Source organism: Sorex araneus, chromosome 5 (genome assembly GCF_027595985.1).
Source record: "Sorex araneus isolate mSorAra2 chromosome 5, mSorAra2.pri, whole genome shotgun sequence".
In the NCBI taxonomy this organism is placed as follows: Eukaryota; Metazoa; Chordata; class Mammalia; order Eulipotyphla; family Soricidae; genus Sorex; species Sorex araneus.
In genome coordinates this window covers 48831718-48845039 of record NC_073306.1, presented here as the reverse complement: position 1 = coordinate 48845039, position 13322 = coordinate 48831718, and the positions used below count along the sequence as shown (strand labels likewise).

Sequence of the window (13322 nt, the reverse complement as noted above, 5' to 3'; positions counted from 1 at the left end):
TTTGAAAGGTGCTGTCTAGAACAATATAATATGGAACTATTAAGGAAAACAGCTCCCTTTACCTAGGTAATAAAAATCTGTGGGGCAGGGAAAATAAAATAAAGTGGTAGAGTACAGGTCTAGCATGTGTGAGACCCTGGGTTCTATCCCCAGCACTATGACACCGGAAGAACTGAAAAGAGTGATCTCTGAGGGGACCGGAGTGATAGCACATCGGGTAGGGCGTTTGCCTTGCACGTGTCCGACCTGGGTTCGATCCCCGGCATCCCACCCATATGATCCCCCAAGCACCACCAGGAGTAATTCCTGAGTGCAGAGCCAGGGGTAACCCCGGTGCATTGCTGGGTGTGACCCAAAAAAAGCCAAAACCAAAAAAAAAAAAAAACAAAGCAAACAAACAAGAGTGGTCACTGAGGGGCCTGAGCAATAGCTCAGCAGTTAGGGTATTTGCCTTGCATGCAGCCAACCCAGGTTCAATCCCAGGCATCCCATAGGTCCTCTGAGCACCACCAGGAGTAATTCCTGTGCAGAGCCAAGAATAAGCCCTAAGCATTGTAGGTGTGATCTAAAAACAAATGAGCAAACAACCCACCCCCCAAAAAAAATAGTTTCTTGGAGAAATAATGCATAGGGCACTTGCCTTGTATGCCACTAACCCAGGTTCAATCCCAGGCATCCCATATGGTTCCCCAAGCCCACCAGGAGCGATCCCTGAGTACCCAGCCAGGAGTAAGCTGAGTATGCCTTGCCTCCCACAAAAGAGTGGTCTTGAGTGGCCTCTTTATAAATAATCTTTGGCTGAAGCAATAGTGCCATGTATATGGCACGTGTTTGCATTGAACTGACCTTGATTCCGTCCCCAGTATCATATATGGCCCCCTGAGCCCTGCCAGGAGTGACCACTAAATACAGAGCCAGGAGTAAGCCCTGAGTATTACCAGGTGTGACCCCTCTAAAACAAAATAAATTAATACAAATAAATAAATGAATGAAAATAATTTTTTAGGGACAGAGAGAGAGAGAGAGAGAGAGAGAGAGAGCTCAGCAACCTAACTGCAAGCAAATGGTCTGAGTTGGAGTTCTGGCCTCACAGGGTTCCCTAAGCACTGTCAATGGGGGAATGGCCTCTTGGCACAGAGCTGAAAATGGCCCCTGAGAACTGCTGGGTATAGCCCTTAAACTGCCCTCTCCCAAGCAAAATAAAACAAATAAATAAAAACAATCTTTTAGGAGGAGATAGGCTCTCTGATTTTCAAAGTCAGCACTTGGCAGACAGGGTGCAGTGGGGAGAGTGTATTCAGAGGTGGGCTGCTGGGCGTCCTGCCGAGGGTTCCTGGGAGCGTCAAAGGAGTGATATGAGAGGTGCTGGGAGACCACAGACCTGAGAGCTGTGCATAAATTAGAAAGGGTTCTAAGAAGACAGTTGCTTTGAGGACATGTGTCCACCGTTCTCCAGCCTGCCACCAGGTTGCAATAAAGCTCTTTTTCAACCTGTCTTTAATAAAAAAAAAAAAAAAAAAAAACTTTAAAAAACTTAAATAAGAAATAAAACATGAACTAGGGCTAGAAAGAAGCTGGGAGTGTGGCCCAACCCTAAAGCACTGACCTTACACGCATGAGGCCTTGGATCCTCAGTACTGCAAAAAATTTAAAGTAAAAAGGATTATAAAGGAAGGAAGTGGGGGCTGTCCCTTGGCACTGCTCTGAGTGCTGGGTGTTGGCTCATTTTCTTCTGCAGCGAAGGGAGCTGCTCTCCTGGCAAGGCACTGTGGATAAAGCAAGAGCCGGCTCTTCCAGTGCCCAGTGGGGGCACAGGAGAAAGGAGGCCCAGGTATGGTCTCAGCATCTTAACCTCAGCCCCTTTCGCAGTCAACCCCATCAGCCCAGCCAGGACCTTGGGCAGATGCTCCTCCAATGGTCTCCACGGACCCTTGGATCTGAGGCAGGAGCTGATGCACATCACTGCACTCCTACCCCGAGGGGCTGAGCCCTGGCCTGGCACCCCCACTTTCCCAACAGGACGGGTCTAAACTTGTGACCCAGGAAAAAGCCCAGCAGCTAGGACCCTGCTCTGCCTTTACTTCCTGCCAAGCCTGTCTGCCATGGCCCCTGGTCCCCACCCCAGGTTTTTGAAAGCCACATTAGAGGTCCTGGCTGTGCCCCTGTCTCACCATGCGCTCCTGGTAAACCTCTGAGGCTGTCAGGGTCTGTGTGACCTTGTGTGAAATAGAGTTGCTGGCTGGCCCTGGCACAAAGGTCTCCTGGCGGAGAGGCAGATCAGGAAGGAGTTAACGGGCAGCTCTGAGTCAGGAAGGCAAGGGTTAATCTGGGGGGCGGGAGGGGGGTGGAGGCACTCTGGCCTTTTCCTGTGGAGAGTGAGGTTAGGCTGCCACTGAAGTTGCTTCCAGTCCCAGCTGTCCCTGCCACCCTCAGTCTGGCCTGCCCTGGGAGCCCAGCGTTCAACCTCCTCCTGTAGAGGTGAGCAACAGAGTCCAGTTCTGGAGAGGCGGCACCCAGGGAACCAGGGGCAGGCAGGCGGGGGGCCAGGTCTGGGGGTACAGAGTCCCCGGATCCGATTTCAGAGTCAGGAGCTGGGGCTGGGTTCAGGCCACTCATCCAGGACTAGAAGTGGGCCAAGGAAGAGAGGACACCAGGACATCTGCCAGACTTGAGGGTGGGCTGGCCGGAGGCCGTGGTTGGGATCAGAGTGAGCTGGCGGGAGGAGGCAGAGGACAGCAGGCTATTTCAGTCCCTGTATTTAGGGACTTTTTATAGCTCCCCTGCTCAGGGCTGGGAGGACAAGGAGGGGGTAGGAGTGTACCCATGAGGTCAGGCCAGCACAGTGCCCTCCTGAGACCTTGGCCTCTGATCAGTTAGCTGCCGGCTACAGTGTGGGAGATAGGAGAGAGGGCGCAGGCTCTCTGGGCTGCCTGGCTTGCCCATCACCAAAAACTTGTGCACTGGCATATAAGAGACCAAGTGGGTACATGTGTGGAGAGGGGAGAGGAATGGTGTGTGTGTGTGTGTGTGTGTGTGTGTATGTGTGTGTGTGTGTGCGCGCGCGCGCGTTCTCGCGCTGAGGGGTGGGCAGAGCTGGCAGGATCTCACTCCCAAGCCTTCTTAAGGGGTGAGAATTTCCTAGGTGAATTCTGTTCCTTTGTTGCCTCCAGATCCCAGATCTGGTGTTGCATTAGCTCCTGACATGCCCTTAAGTCTGTCTCAGCTGATGGGCTGAAGGGTGGATGGGGAACTAGAGGGCAGGGATGGGGTGGGGTGTGATGAGCCATGTGGGTGGCCCCTTCTGTTGTTGCCCACAGAACTGTCAGCTCCTGATTTACAGCTCCCTCAGCAGAAGGGGGGTGGAGGAGCAGGGTCACAGGGTGTCAGGAGGAGAAAAGAGCAGGGACCCTGAGTGTAGATTTCTGGGAGCTTAGGTTATATTTTTCTCAAAGGCCCATCCCAGAAGTTTAAGGGGAGCACCCAACCAGCAGTACCAGGGACTCGAGCCTGGTGGTTTTGGTGTTTCCTGTGATCATCAATGCTCAGGCCAATTAGTGGTCAACTGGACCAATCTGGGGGCACAGGGCTGCACTGAGAGTGTTTGTGGGGGGTATAAGGTGCTGGGGAATCAAACTCTAAACACAAGGGGGGCATGTATGTGATCTATCTCCCTACTCCCTGAAAGTGCCAGTAACTGGGGAGAATTTATGGGAAGTTTTGGAACCCATCTTTAATAGATATTGCTTGGTATTTTGCATGAATAGATGCAAAATACCAGGGGTAAATTCTTTTTTTTTTTCTTTTTGGGTCACACCCTGCGATACACAGGGATTACTCCTGGCTCTGCACTCAGGAATTACCAGGGGTAAATTCTTATAGGCAAGGGAGAGAACTGATCGATACCAACTCTGAACTGTGAGAGACGCAGGTTCCAGACCAGGCTCCTATCTCCCATCAGACTCAGGAAGCCCCTCTTCTCTGGGCACATACCTCTCCTGTGAATGGGAAATGCAGGGGTAGACAATGTGGGGTCTAGAGTTGGGCACTTTGGAATTCCCAAGGCGGGAACAGGGCCAGTGGCAGGTAGTTGGCAGACATGACCTGGTGACTGCCGCCCCCTCCTTCCTTGATGGCCCTGCTGGGCCTGGGCAGGGCTGCTGGCTGCAATTACTGGAGGCCGCTGCCCTGTGGTTCTATCCCTGACCTCAGTGCTGGAGGCGGGAAGGGTGGGTCCTCCAGGAGTCAGCCTGTGGCTGGGAAGCCTCCTCCTTGTCTTGGACTCATAGTTGCTTGCTTGGAAAGAGGTATTTTTTCCGGTGGAAGCCACTTTCGAGAATTGAACAGGGACCAGTGCCATTTCCTTTTCCAAATGCCCTGCTTGCTGATGCCTCCTCAGCGAGCCCTGAGGCTCGATTAGGGCCTCCTCAAAGGGGCATGTATTTCAGAGTAGCCGGGAGCTCTGTGATGTCTTGGAGGGGATGGGAAAAGCCTCAGCCTCTGCTCCGGGTAAGAGGCAGGCTGAGGGAGGGGTGAGGGGTGAGGGGGCTGGCAGCAGGAATGGGGCAAAGACATCTACTTTCCGCATGACCATCCTTGCTTCCCTGCAGATCCTGGGACAGCCAAACTGTTCTTGGCTCCTCAACTAGCTGCTTAAAGCCAGTGGCTTATGGGGCACTCTCCTGTCCAGCCTCACTAAGATGCTGCTGGGCTCTCCCTGCACCCCATCCAGGGGACGCACCCCCAGCGCCGTGGAGAGGTTGGAGGCTGACAAAGCCAAGTATGTCAAGACACACCAGGTAATAGCGCGACGCCAAGAGCCAGCCCTGCGCGGCAGTCCTGGGCCGCTCACTCCGCACCCCTTCAATGAGCTGGGACCCCCTGCATCGCCCAGGACACCCAGAGCCGCCCGCCGCGGCAGTGGCAGGCGCTTGCCAAGACCCGACTCCCTCATCTTCTACCGCCAGAAGCGGGACTGCAAGGCTTCCGTGAACAAAGAGAACGCCAAAGGCCAGGGGCTGGTGCGGCGCCTCTTCCTGGGCTCCGCGAGAGACGCCACCCCCAGCAGCCCGGGCCCAACCGAGCGACCCGCAGCACCCAGAGATTGGGCAGCGCCCCAAGATCCCCCGGAAGGGGAGGGAAAGCGGGCGCTGTGCCCCACGTGCTCGCTGCCGCTGTCGGAGAAGGAGCGCTTCTTCAACTACTGCGGCCTGGAGCGCGCGCTGGTGGAGCTGCTAGGCGCCGAGCGCTTCTCTCCGCAGAGCTGGGGTGCCGACCCCAGCCCCCAGCCCGGGACATCGCCGCCGCCCGGCTCCCGGGACACCAGCGACTGGACGTCCAGCGACAGCTGCACGGATCGTCCGGACGGCGCGGACGGCGGCGGCGGCGGCTCGGAGGCGGCGGGCTCGGCGCGGGACGGGCGCCCCCAGGTGTCGGTGGTGGAGCGCAACGCGCGCGTCATCCAGTGGCTGTACCGCTGCCAGCGCGCCCGCGGCCCGCCGCGCGAGTCCGAGGTGTGACCGCAGCCGTCTGGGAGCCCGGGGGTCCGGGGAGACGCGTGGGCGTGCGTCCCGGGCTGGACCCGAGCACGGACGCGGAGGGTGCCTTTGGGAAAGGCCATTGGCTCCGGCTCTCGGCTCTCCCGGGTGATGAGACCTGGTGAGACCAAATGATCCCGACGGCCCTTCCCGGGCCAGACTGAGGGAGAGGGTGGGGACGACCTTGAGGCTCCTGTGGAGGCCGGGTCGGAAGGCTGAAAACTGGCCTGGGAAGGTGGAAAACCTGCTGAATAAAGTCAAATTCTTCGAGCTTTTTTTTTTTTTTTTTTGAGAGGGGTGTCGTTGTTGTTTCTTGTTTTGTTTTGGGGGCCACGTCTGGCTATGCTCAGGGGTTACTCCTGGCTCTGCACTTAGAAATTACTACTGGCTGTGCTCGGGGGACCACATGGAATGCCAGGGGTCGAGCCCGGGTCGGCTGTGTGCAAGGCAAGCCCCCTACCTGCTGTACTATGGCCCCGGCCACTCGAACGGTTCTTGAGACGGCAGGCGAGGTTGGAGACGTAGCGGATAGAGCAGAGTACGTTGCGTGGGCGCGCGCTGGGTTTTGAGCCGCAGCTGCGTCCCGCCTATCAAACTGTTGGGGAAAAACTGTAAAACTCTGTGGGAGAGCTCCGGCAACGGGAAGTGCTCAATAAACGGCAGCCGCTCTGGCCGCTGCCCACTCAGTACTAACGCGGTTCTTATGTCTGTTCACTGACCGTACGCTGGGTCGGTGCAAACTAGCGCCGAGGAGCGGGAACTGTGCGTGTGAGTAGTTCTGGGGGTCGGCTTCAGAAATCTGGACCCCCTAAAGGACGCCCAATTCCTGGCGCTTTGCTGCCCTCTTTTGGTTACGAGGTACAAATGGCTGAGATGACAGGACAGGAAAAGGGACACGTCAAACCAGGATTTTTACCATTCTGGAGCCTCATAACCTGCCACCTGCTTCCTTTGCTTCAGACACCAAGTCTAAGTCCCCCGTGTTCCTCGCACGTCCGCACTGCCGAGCCTGGCGGGGTCCTCTCCCTCCCCCTAGGTTAGAGTCCCTTTTTCTTCACTAATTCTATGAATTGTATGTGTGCATTCTCCCAGGGATTCATGGAGCCCAAGTTTTCTTCCTGTTTTTTGTTTGTTTGTTTGTTTGGAGAGTCGGCACACCCCGCGGTGCTCAGGGGTAATATCTGGTGGACTATGGGGACCATATAGGGTAACTAAGTATCCAACCCAGGTAGATCGCGTTAAGGCAGGCGCCCTACTCTCTGCCCTGTTCTCATGTCTAACCTGTCTAGTGTAGGACCTGCTGGGCAACTCACACCATGGGGCCACTAGCCACATGTCGAATTGAAACTGGACACGGCGTTGGTGACCTGCCTCTGGGGTTTTCTGCTTCCTGAAAAAGCTGTACCCACAAACAAACACCATCCTGACGTCTGTGCAGTCGCTGATCATTTTCTCCCTACACATATCTGTGGTGGGGAGGCGAGTTTCCCTCCAAATGCACCCCGCTCTGAGGCTGTCTCCCGAGAAGCAGCCTTCCGGTGGTCTCGACAAAAGCACGCTGTGCGCAGAGTGTGGGCCAAGGTTTTTATGGGGGAGGGCGTTGCCCAGTTCTGCTGGGGCGCGTGTATGTGGGGTGTCTGTTAGTCGCCCTTGGGTGCAGCCTTCACCCTCATCTCGGCCAGTTTGTGGGTGAGGAAGCCCCACTTGAAGCCGGCAGCGGGGTCGGCCTCCCGCGGCTCCAGATGCTCGGCAGCCTCGGCCGCCGCCGCTGCCTCGCTGGCGCACTCGGGCTCGGGCTCGGTGGGCTCCGCACCGCGCAGCATCGCCGCCGCTGCCGCCTGCTGCTGCTGCCACCTACTGGCGAATGCGTCCCAGAATCCCGGCCCGCGCGCCTCGGCCTCCGGCGCCGCCGCCTGCGAGGGGGGCCGCGCCGCCAGCGGGCTGCGGGAGACGGGAACGAGTCAGGGCGGAGGGGAGAAGGTGGGGTCCCGGGGTCGGGGAAGCCCTAGCGAGGTCAGCCGGGTCAGGTAGACCGGGGAGCTGGGAAAGCCCGCGGTAGGGAAAGGGTTCCGGGGACGAAAGGGGGGCCCCTAATCAAAGGATTAGAGGTGAGTGTGGGAGGAGAGGGGCCCGGACCCTGGAGAGAGAGAGACCCGGGGTTTAGAGACTAGCCCGGAAGAGGGCGAACCCCAAAGCTCTGGTCTGGGAAGCTGGGAGAGGAGCCCAGTGAGAGGCGTGGGAGAGCAGGATCAAGTGGGGCACCCAGGGGTTTAGCATCTCGTGGCGGGGCCTGGGGTCAGCCTGGGGAAAGAGGCGAGGTGGGCTTGGGCACTGGGCCGCTTTTGGATGGAGGAAAAGGGAAACCAGGAAAATGAGAGAACTTTGGGCGGAAGGACAGGTGGCGCGACCCCCAGGGAAGAAGAAAGGCCTAGATCAGAGAATTTGGGGAGAAGGGGCTGGGGAGCTAACGTGATGTCTGGGGAAGGGCAATCAAGGAAGGGCCCAGTTTTCTGAAAGCCAGGAAGGAAACTTGGAGGGCTGGAAGGAAGGAGGATGAGAGCCATGGGGGAGGCACCAGAGGGGAGAAAGGAATAGAGGGACAAAAAAGGGCATGAGGGTAGAGGTGGAGCTAGGAGGAAAACAGGACCCAACCACCCAGCTTCAGCCCTCACACAGTGATTCATTTCCAAACTAGGGCACTTGCTGAAAATACTGATTTTAGGCCTCTGCCAGCACTTGTTGAATCAGCCCGGGAAGCGCAAAACTTCCTGGAGGAAAGGGTTTAGACCAGTACATGAGAACCACTAATCTAAGCACCCTCTCCTCCAAACTCCTACAGGTTTTCTAGTCCTTTCCTTGATCTAGGGAGATGATCCCTCCCACGTGGCTGGCGGGGAGAGAGCCCCATAATACCTCAATCCTAACAGCTGGCAAATTCCTCCTGAGATCCAACCTAATCTCTCAGATTTGCTGATTTGGCCTCTTTCCTGAAACAGAAACAGCTTGGGGGACTGACTCTACCCACTGGATAGAAAGACAGGTAGCCAGATGGAAAGAATAGAGGAGAAGGGAGGGTGGGGTTCAAGTCTATACTAACCCCTCAGTTTCCCCATCCCCCCACATACTGGTCAGCACAGGATTCCTGTGGCAGCAGTTTGTCCTCATCTTCTTTGTTGAACAGAGATGACATTGTCAGCCAGCTTTTTACCCCAACCCCTTGAACCTAGGAGGAACTGTGAGTCAGGCAAGGGGCCCAGCATCCCACCAAAAACCCCCATCCCCCAGCCATCTGGCCCAGGACTCACAACATGGGATGAAGGAAGGAATGAACTTACCCTGCGGGCCAGCTGAGTCATGGGACTGAAGGCCTCTTCAGTGGGTTCTGCCGACTCAGGTTCCACTAATGCTGGGCTCTCCCTCTGGGACACAGCCCCCCCACTCAGTGTGAGAGGGGATCCAGAGGAAGGGGACCTCCTTCCACTGATAGCCATATGCACCCTCCAGTACCCCATCTCCACAGAACTATGCACACAACTAGTCACTTCTAACCCCGTATACAAGGTTATACCAGAATCAGGGCTGGAGTGATAGTACAGAGGGTAGGACACTTGCTTTGCATGTGGTCGGCCGGGGTTCAATCCCTGGAACCCCATATGGGTCCCTTGAGCCCTATCAGGAGTGATTCCTGAGCACAGAGTCAGGAGTAAGCACTGCCAGGTGTGAATCAACAATTTAAATTTTTTTAAAAGGCCATACATGAGGCTGGAGGAATAGCACAGCGGGTAGGGTGTTTGCCTTGCACGTGGCTGACCCAGGTTCGAATCTCAGCATCCCATATGGTCCCCTGAGCACTGCCAGGGGTGATTCCTGAGTGCAGAGCCCGGAGTAACCCCTGTGCATCATCGGGTGTGACCCAAAAAGAAAAAAAAATGGCCATACAACAAACAAAGGAATACTTGCACACAAAGCTGCCAGTCACAGTTACCTTCAGAGTAAGGCCCTGCAAACTCCCCTGAGCATGATACCAGCCTGCCTACATTCATCCCCACACCCCCCAAAACAAACAGACCTTCTGATGTAGATGTACCTGTAACAAGGGCATGCCTCCATTTGGTTGCAGCTTTTTCCCTTTCCATATGTGTTCATGCTGTGAAGCACCACACGTGGTGAACCACTCAGACATATGCTGCTTCAGACACTTGCCCAGAGGCCCACCACAACACACAGAGCCTCCATCCTCCAGTCACCAAGACTCAGATGTACAACATCCCCAGAACACCTACTTGCACATAATTATGCCCAGCTCACACCTTCCCTGGGGATCTCACACAGACTAGATTCCAATCCAATATGACCCATGGATACAAGATATTTCTGCATAAGCCCAACAAGATACCACTTGTCTAGACACAGACTTACACACACACACACACACACACACAGAGTACCTACACTAGCCACAACTTTACTTTCCCAAAGCTGCCACGTATAGTGGTTTGTGTTGTAAGACTGTTCAGGTTCAGAGACTTTTCCATTGTCATGTCAGTATATACACAATGGGAGGGATCACTCTGTTTGGGGGTTATACATGGCGGTTCTCAGGGCTTATTCCTGGCTCTGAACTCAGGAATAACTCCAGACAGGGCTTGGGGGATCATATGGGGTGCTAGGGATTGAACCCAGATTGCCTTTGGGTAAGGCAAGCTCCCTGCCCGCTGTACTATCTCTCCAGCCTCAGGAAGGACCATTCTGATCTGACCCTGCTACTGTGACTCTAAGAGTGCAGGTGCCACTTCCCTCCCCCTGGTACCAGGATGCTCACTTTCTCCCAGAGCAAGGCACTCCACTCCTGCTATTAGAAAGTTCTTAGTAAATGTTCCCCTGTGGCTATTGCCCTCTAGTTCTAAAAAGACATCTTTCAGGAGGTGGCCCTTGAGATCTGTGGAGAGGCAAAATATACCTTTGGGGCTCTTAAGTCCTCTTTCCAGTTTTCTTGACTCTCCTATTGTCATCCCTGAAAGAATGTGCCACCTGCTTCCATAGCAATATGCCTCTCCATATCTCTTGCCAGGCCCTTTACAGCTGTCACCTCTGCTGTCCCTCTGCCCCTGCTCTACCCAGCAGATGCGGATGGTACCCACCTCCTCTGCCAGGTCCTCATCAGATTCCCCACTCAGGGTCTGTAGCACTTTGGACTTGTAGGTTTTCCAGAAGGCCTGGTTCATGGCTCTCAGGGAACTGGCCTGGCATCCAGGTGCTGGAAGGTCTCAGAGGTTCAGTGGGCACTCAGTGGTTCTGCTTCTGGGAACTCGGTGAGGCCAAGAGCTTGTTCCAAGGATCAGGTGACTTCATTAAAAATGCACTAGCCTCCCCAGCTGGCATAGTGCCCAGCAGATGAACCCGAATCCAGAGCAGTCTGGGAGAGATGGGAGGGACAGAGCAAGCTTCAGCTGCCTCTGCCCTTTGCCTTGACCCATATATGCACTGTAGCACTGTCATCCCATTGTTCATCGATTTGCTTGAGTGGGCACCAGTGACATCTTCATTGTGAGACTGTTGCTACTGTTTTTGGCATATCGAATATGCCATGGGTAGCTTGCCAGGCTCTGCCATGCGGGTGGGATACTTTTGGTAGTTTGCTGGGCTCTCTGAGAGGGATGGAGGAATTGAACCCGGGTCAGCTGCAATGCCCTACCCACTGTGCTATCGCTCCAGTCCGACCCAAATATAAGCCACAAATAATGAAGGCATCTCTCCACAGGCCTCCTTCCTGGACCTAGAAATACTTAAATTTGATCTCTTGGAAAGGCTCCAAACAAATTCTCTTCCATTCACAAAGTCCATTTACAGAGTCTCTGGGCCTGCAACCCACACTGGTGCCCCTGGGAATAGTCGTACCAATCGTACCCTGGCAGGTCCCCACCCCATGTCTTTGCTCAGCTGTGGGAATCAGAGTGGGAGGTCCCTAGACCCTTGGTGGGCCCTAGGTTTACATTTCATTGCTTTGTCTGGGCTGGAAACTGATTCTTCTCCCCAGGGATGCGAGTGCCAGCCTCCCTGTTTCCTGGCAACAGGTTCCAATGAGTTGCGGCCCCTGAATTATTGCTGAACCCCTGTGGTCAGCCTGCAAGGCCCCAGGCTCCTGAGGACTAGGAAAAACACTCTGACCCTCTTCCCACTGTTTCTGCTACCAGTGCCCGTAGGGCAAGGGTGAGAGTGTCTGCTACCCAGCATGAACCACCGTCTGCATAAGAAGCGAGGAATGAGGAGCAAAGTGGACAGGCAGCCTGTGCACCTGACCTCTAGACACAGTTCCTTGCCCTCACCGATCTGGCCTGGGGTGGACGGAGGCAGGAGAGCGCGGGATTAACAGGGACGCTAAGGGATGGTGAGGGTTTTGTCAGGAACCGAAGTATCTCGGGAAGCTCTGTGGGTGTCAGGATTCCAAACTCATCCACTGTCATTCCTTTTGACATTTATTCACATCACATTTTTCTGCGCTTTCCACAAATGATTGAAGATAAAGCAAATGACTAAAGGTAAAGCATGCCCCTCCCTCCACCTCCACCGCAGGGTCTAAGATCCGGAGCCGGAAGGGGGAATAAGGAACAGAGGATGGGAACGTCAGACGGTCCCCCACACTGCCGGCTCTGCACAGTCCTCCTCACCCCGCGCTCCGTCACTGACACCGATGGCCGCTTGGGGGCGCGCAAAACGCAAGCACGCGAGTGACGTCATCAGAGGCGGTCGGGCTGCGCCTGCTCCGCCCCCCGGCGTCTCGTGACGTCACCGGAGACCACGGAAGCCTGCGCACGTGTGTTCAGTGCAGGTTTGTCGACCCCTAGCCGGGTGTTCTTGGTCATGGGTCGCTCCCGCCGCACAGGAGGGCACCGAGCGCACTCCCTGGCCCGCCAGATGAAGGCGAAGCGGCGGCTGCCGGACCTGGACGAGATTCACCGCGAGCTGCGGCCTCAGGCTTCTGCACGAACCCGGGCTGACCCGGCCGCCGCGCCCGACCCGGACCTGCCAGGGGGCGGCCTGCATCGCTGCCTGGCCTGCGCGTGAGTTCCGGCCCGGCCAGCGAAGGGTCAGCGGTACGGACTCGGGATGTGATGTCCGGGTCCCGGGCCGCGCGGGGTCTGCTCTCATGGGACCCTGGGGTTCTGCCCACCTCCCATCCCTTTTGGCTGGGGCGTGTCATCAGGGAATTCAGTTAGATGCTGATAGGGAGATGGGCACACCCAAGGGGCCTCACCTCCTCACTGTGCTTACCACCCATCTCTACAGGAGGTACTTCATCGATTCTGCCAACCTGAAGACCCACTTCCGATCCAAAGACCACAAGAAAAGGTATGTAGGAGTAGGAGAGGATAAATGGATGGGGATGGGCAGGGCTGTCATCTGGTTGGCTTCCAACTTCTATTCTTCTTTCTTGTAGGCTGAAGCAGCTGAGCGTGGAGCCCTATAGTCAAGAGGAAGCCGAGAGGGCAGCGGGTATGGGCTCCTATGTGCCCCCCCAGCGGCTGGCCGTGCCCACAGACGTGTCCACTGATACTCCTGAGATGGACACATCTGCCTGACAGCGTCTGAGGATGCACAGCAGAGGAACTGCCCATGGACAGGGGTGCAAGGGCTGGAAGAGACTGTCAAGTTCCTTTAACCCTGGATTCAGAGAATGGATCCTTTTCTGGGTGCCTTCCCCACCAATAAAGAAACTGGGTGAAGAAGGTTTGCTTCCAACTGAAAACTCCAGCTCCCTGGACTTCTGGGTATGAGTCCCAAGGGGGT

The 13322-nt window shown here is 55.7% G+C and overlaps 3 protein-coding genes across 3 annotated transcripts; 2 read left to right on the top strand and 1 right to left on the bottom strand.

The window, feature by feature from the left end:
* The first annotated feature begins 2398 nt into the window (after positions 1-2398).
* Positions 2399-5804, top strand: FAM110D (family with sequence similarity 110 member D). The gene is made up of 2 exons (XM_004603463.3): positions 2399-2478; positions 4608-5804. The coding sequence occupies exon 2, from the start codon at positions 4698-4700 to the stop codon at positions 5514-5516; it is 819 nt and encodes a 272-aa protein (XP_004603520.2). The 5' UTR covers positions 2399-2478; positions 4608-4697; the 3' UTR covers positions 5517-5804.
* Positions 5805-7174: 1370 nt separating this feature from the next.
* On the bottom strand, positions 7175-10759 carry C5H1orf232 (chromosome 5 C1orf232 homolog). The gene is made up of 4 exons (XM_055137865.1): positions 10676-10759; positions 8870-8953; positions 8660-8757; positions 7175-7475 (listed from the first exon to the last, which is right to left on the bottom strand). Exons 1-4 carry the CDS (start codon positions 10757-10759, stop codon positions 7175-7177), a joined length of 567 nt encoding a protein of 188 aa, XP_054993840.1.
* Positions 10760-12299: 1540 nt separating this feature from the next.
* Positions 12300-13261, top strand: ZNF593 (zinc finger protein 593). The gene is made up of 3 exons (XM_004603464.2): positions 12300-12595; positions 12822-12884; positions 12973-13261. Exons 1-3 carry the CDS (start codon positions 12396-12398, stop codon positions 13112-13114), a joined length of 405 nt encoding a protein of 134 aa, XP_004603521.1. The 5' UTR covers positions 12300-12395; the 3' UTR covers positions 13115-13261.
* Positions 13262-13322: the final 61 nt, after the last annotated feature.

Bases quoted from the DNA above. Each gene is read 5' to 3' on its own strand.
- FAM110D (XM_004603463.3), top strand. From the start codon at position 4,698: ATGCTGCTGGGCTCTCCCTGCACCCCATCCAGGGGACGCACCCCCAGC.
- C5H1orf232 (XM_055137865.1), bottom strand. From the start codon at position 10,759: ATGAACCAGGCCTTCTGGAAAACCTACAAGTCCAAAGTGCTACAGACC. The intron at 8,758-8,869 runs GTAAGTTCATTC...AGTTCCTCCTAG, and splicing joins TGACTCAGCTGGCCCGCAGG to GTTCAAGGGGTTGGGGTAAA. The intron at 7,476-8,659 runs GTATGTGGGGGG...CGTCTCCCGCAG, and splicing joins CAGGAATCCTGTGCTGACCA to CCCGCTGGCGGCGCGGCCCC.
- ZNF593 (XM_004603464.2), top strand. From the start codon at position 12,396: ATGGGTCGCTCCCGCCGCACAGGAGGGCACCGAGCGCACTCCCTGGCC. The intron at 12,596-12,821 runs GTGAGTTCCGGC...CCATCTCTACAG, and splicing joins CATCGCTGCCTGGCCTGCGC to GAGGTACTTCATCGATTCTG. The intron at 12,885-12,972 runs GTATGTAGGAGT...TCTTTCTTGTAG, and splicing joins TCCAAAGACCACAAGAAAAG to GCTGAAGCAGCTGAGCGTGG.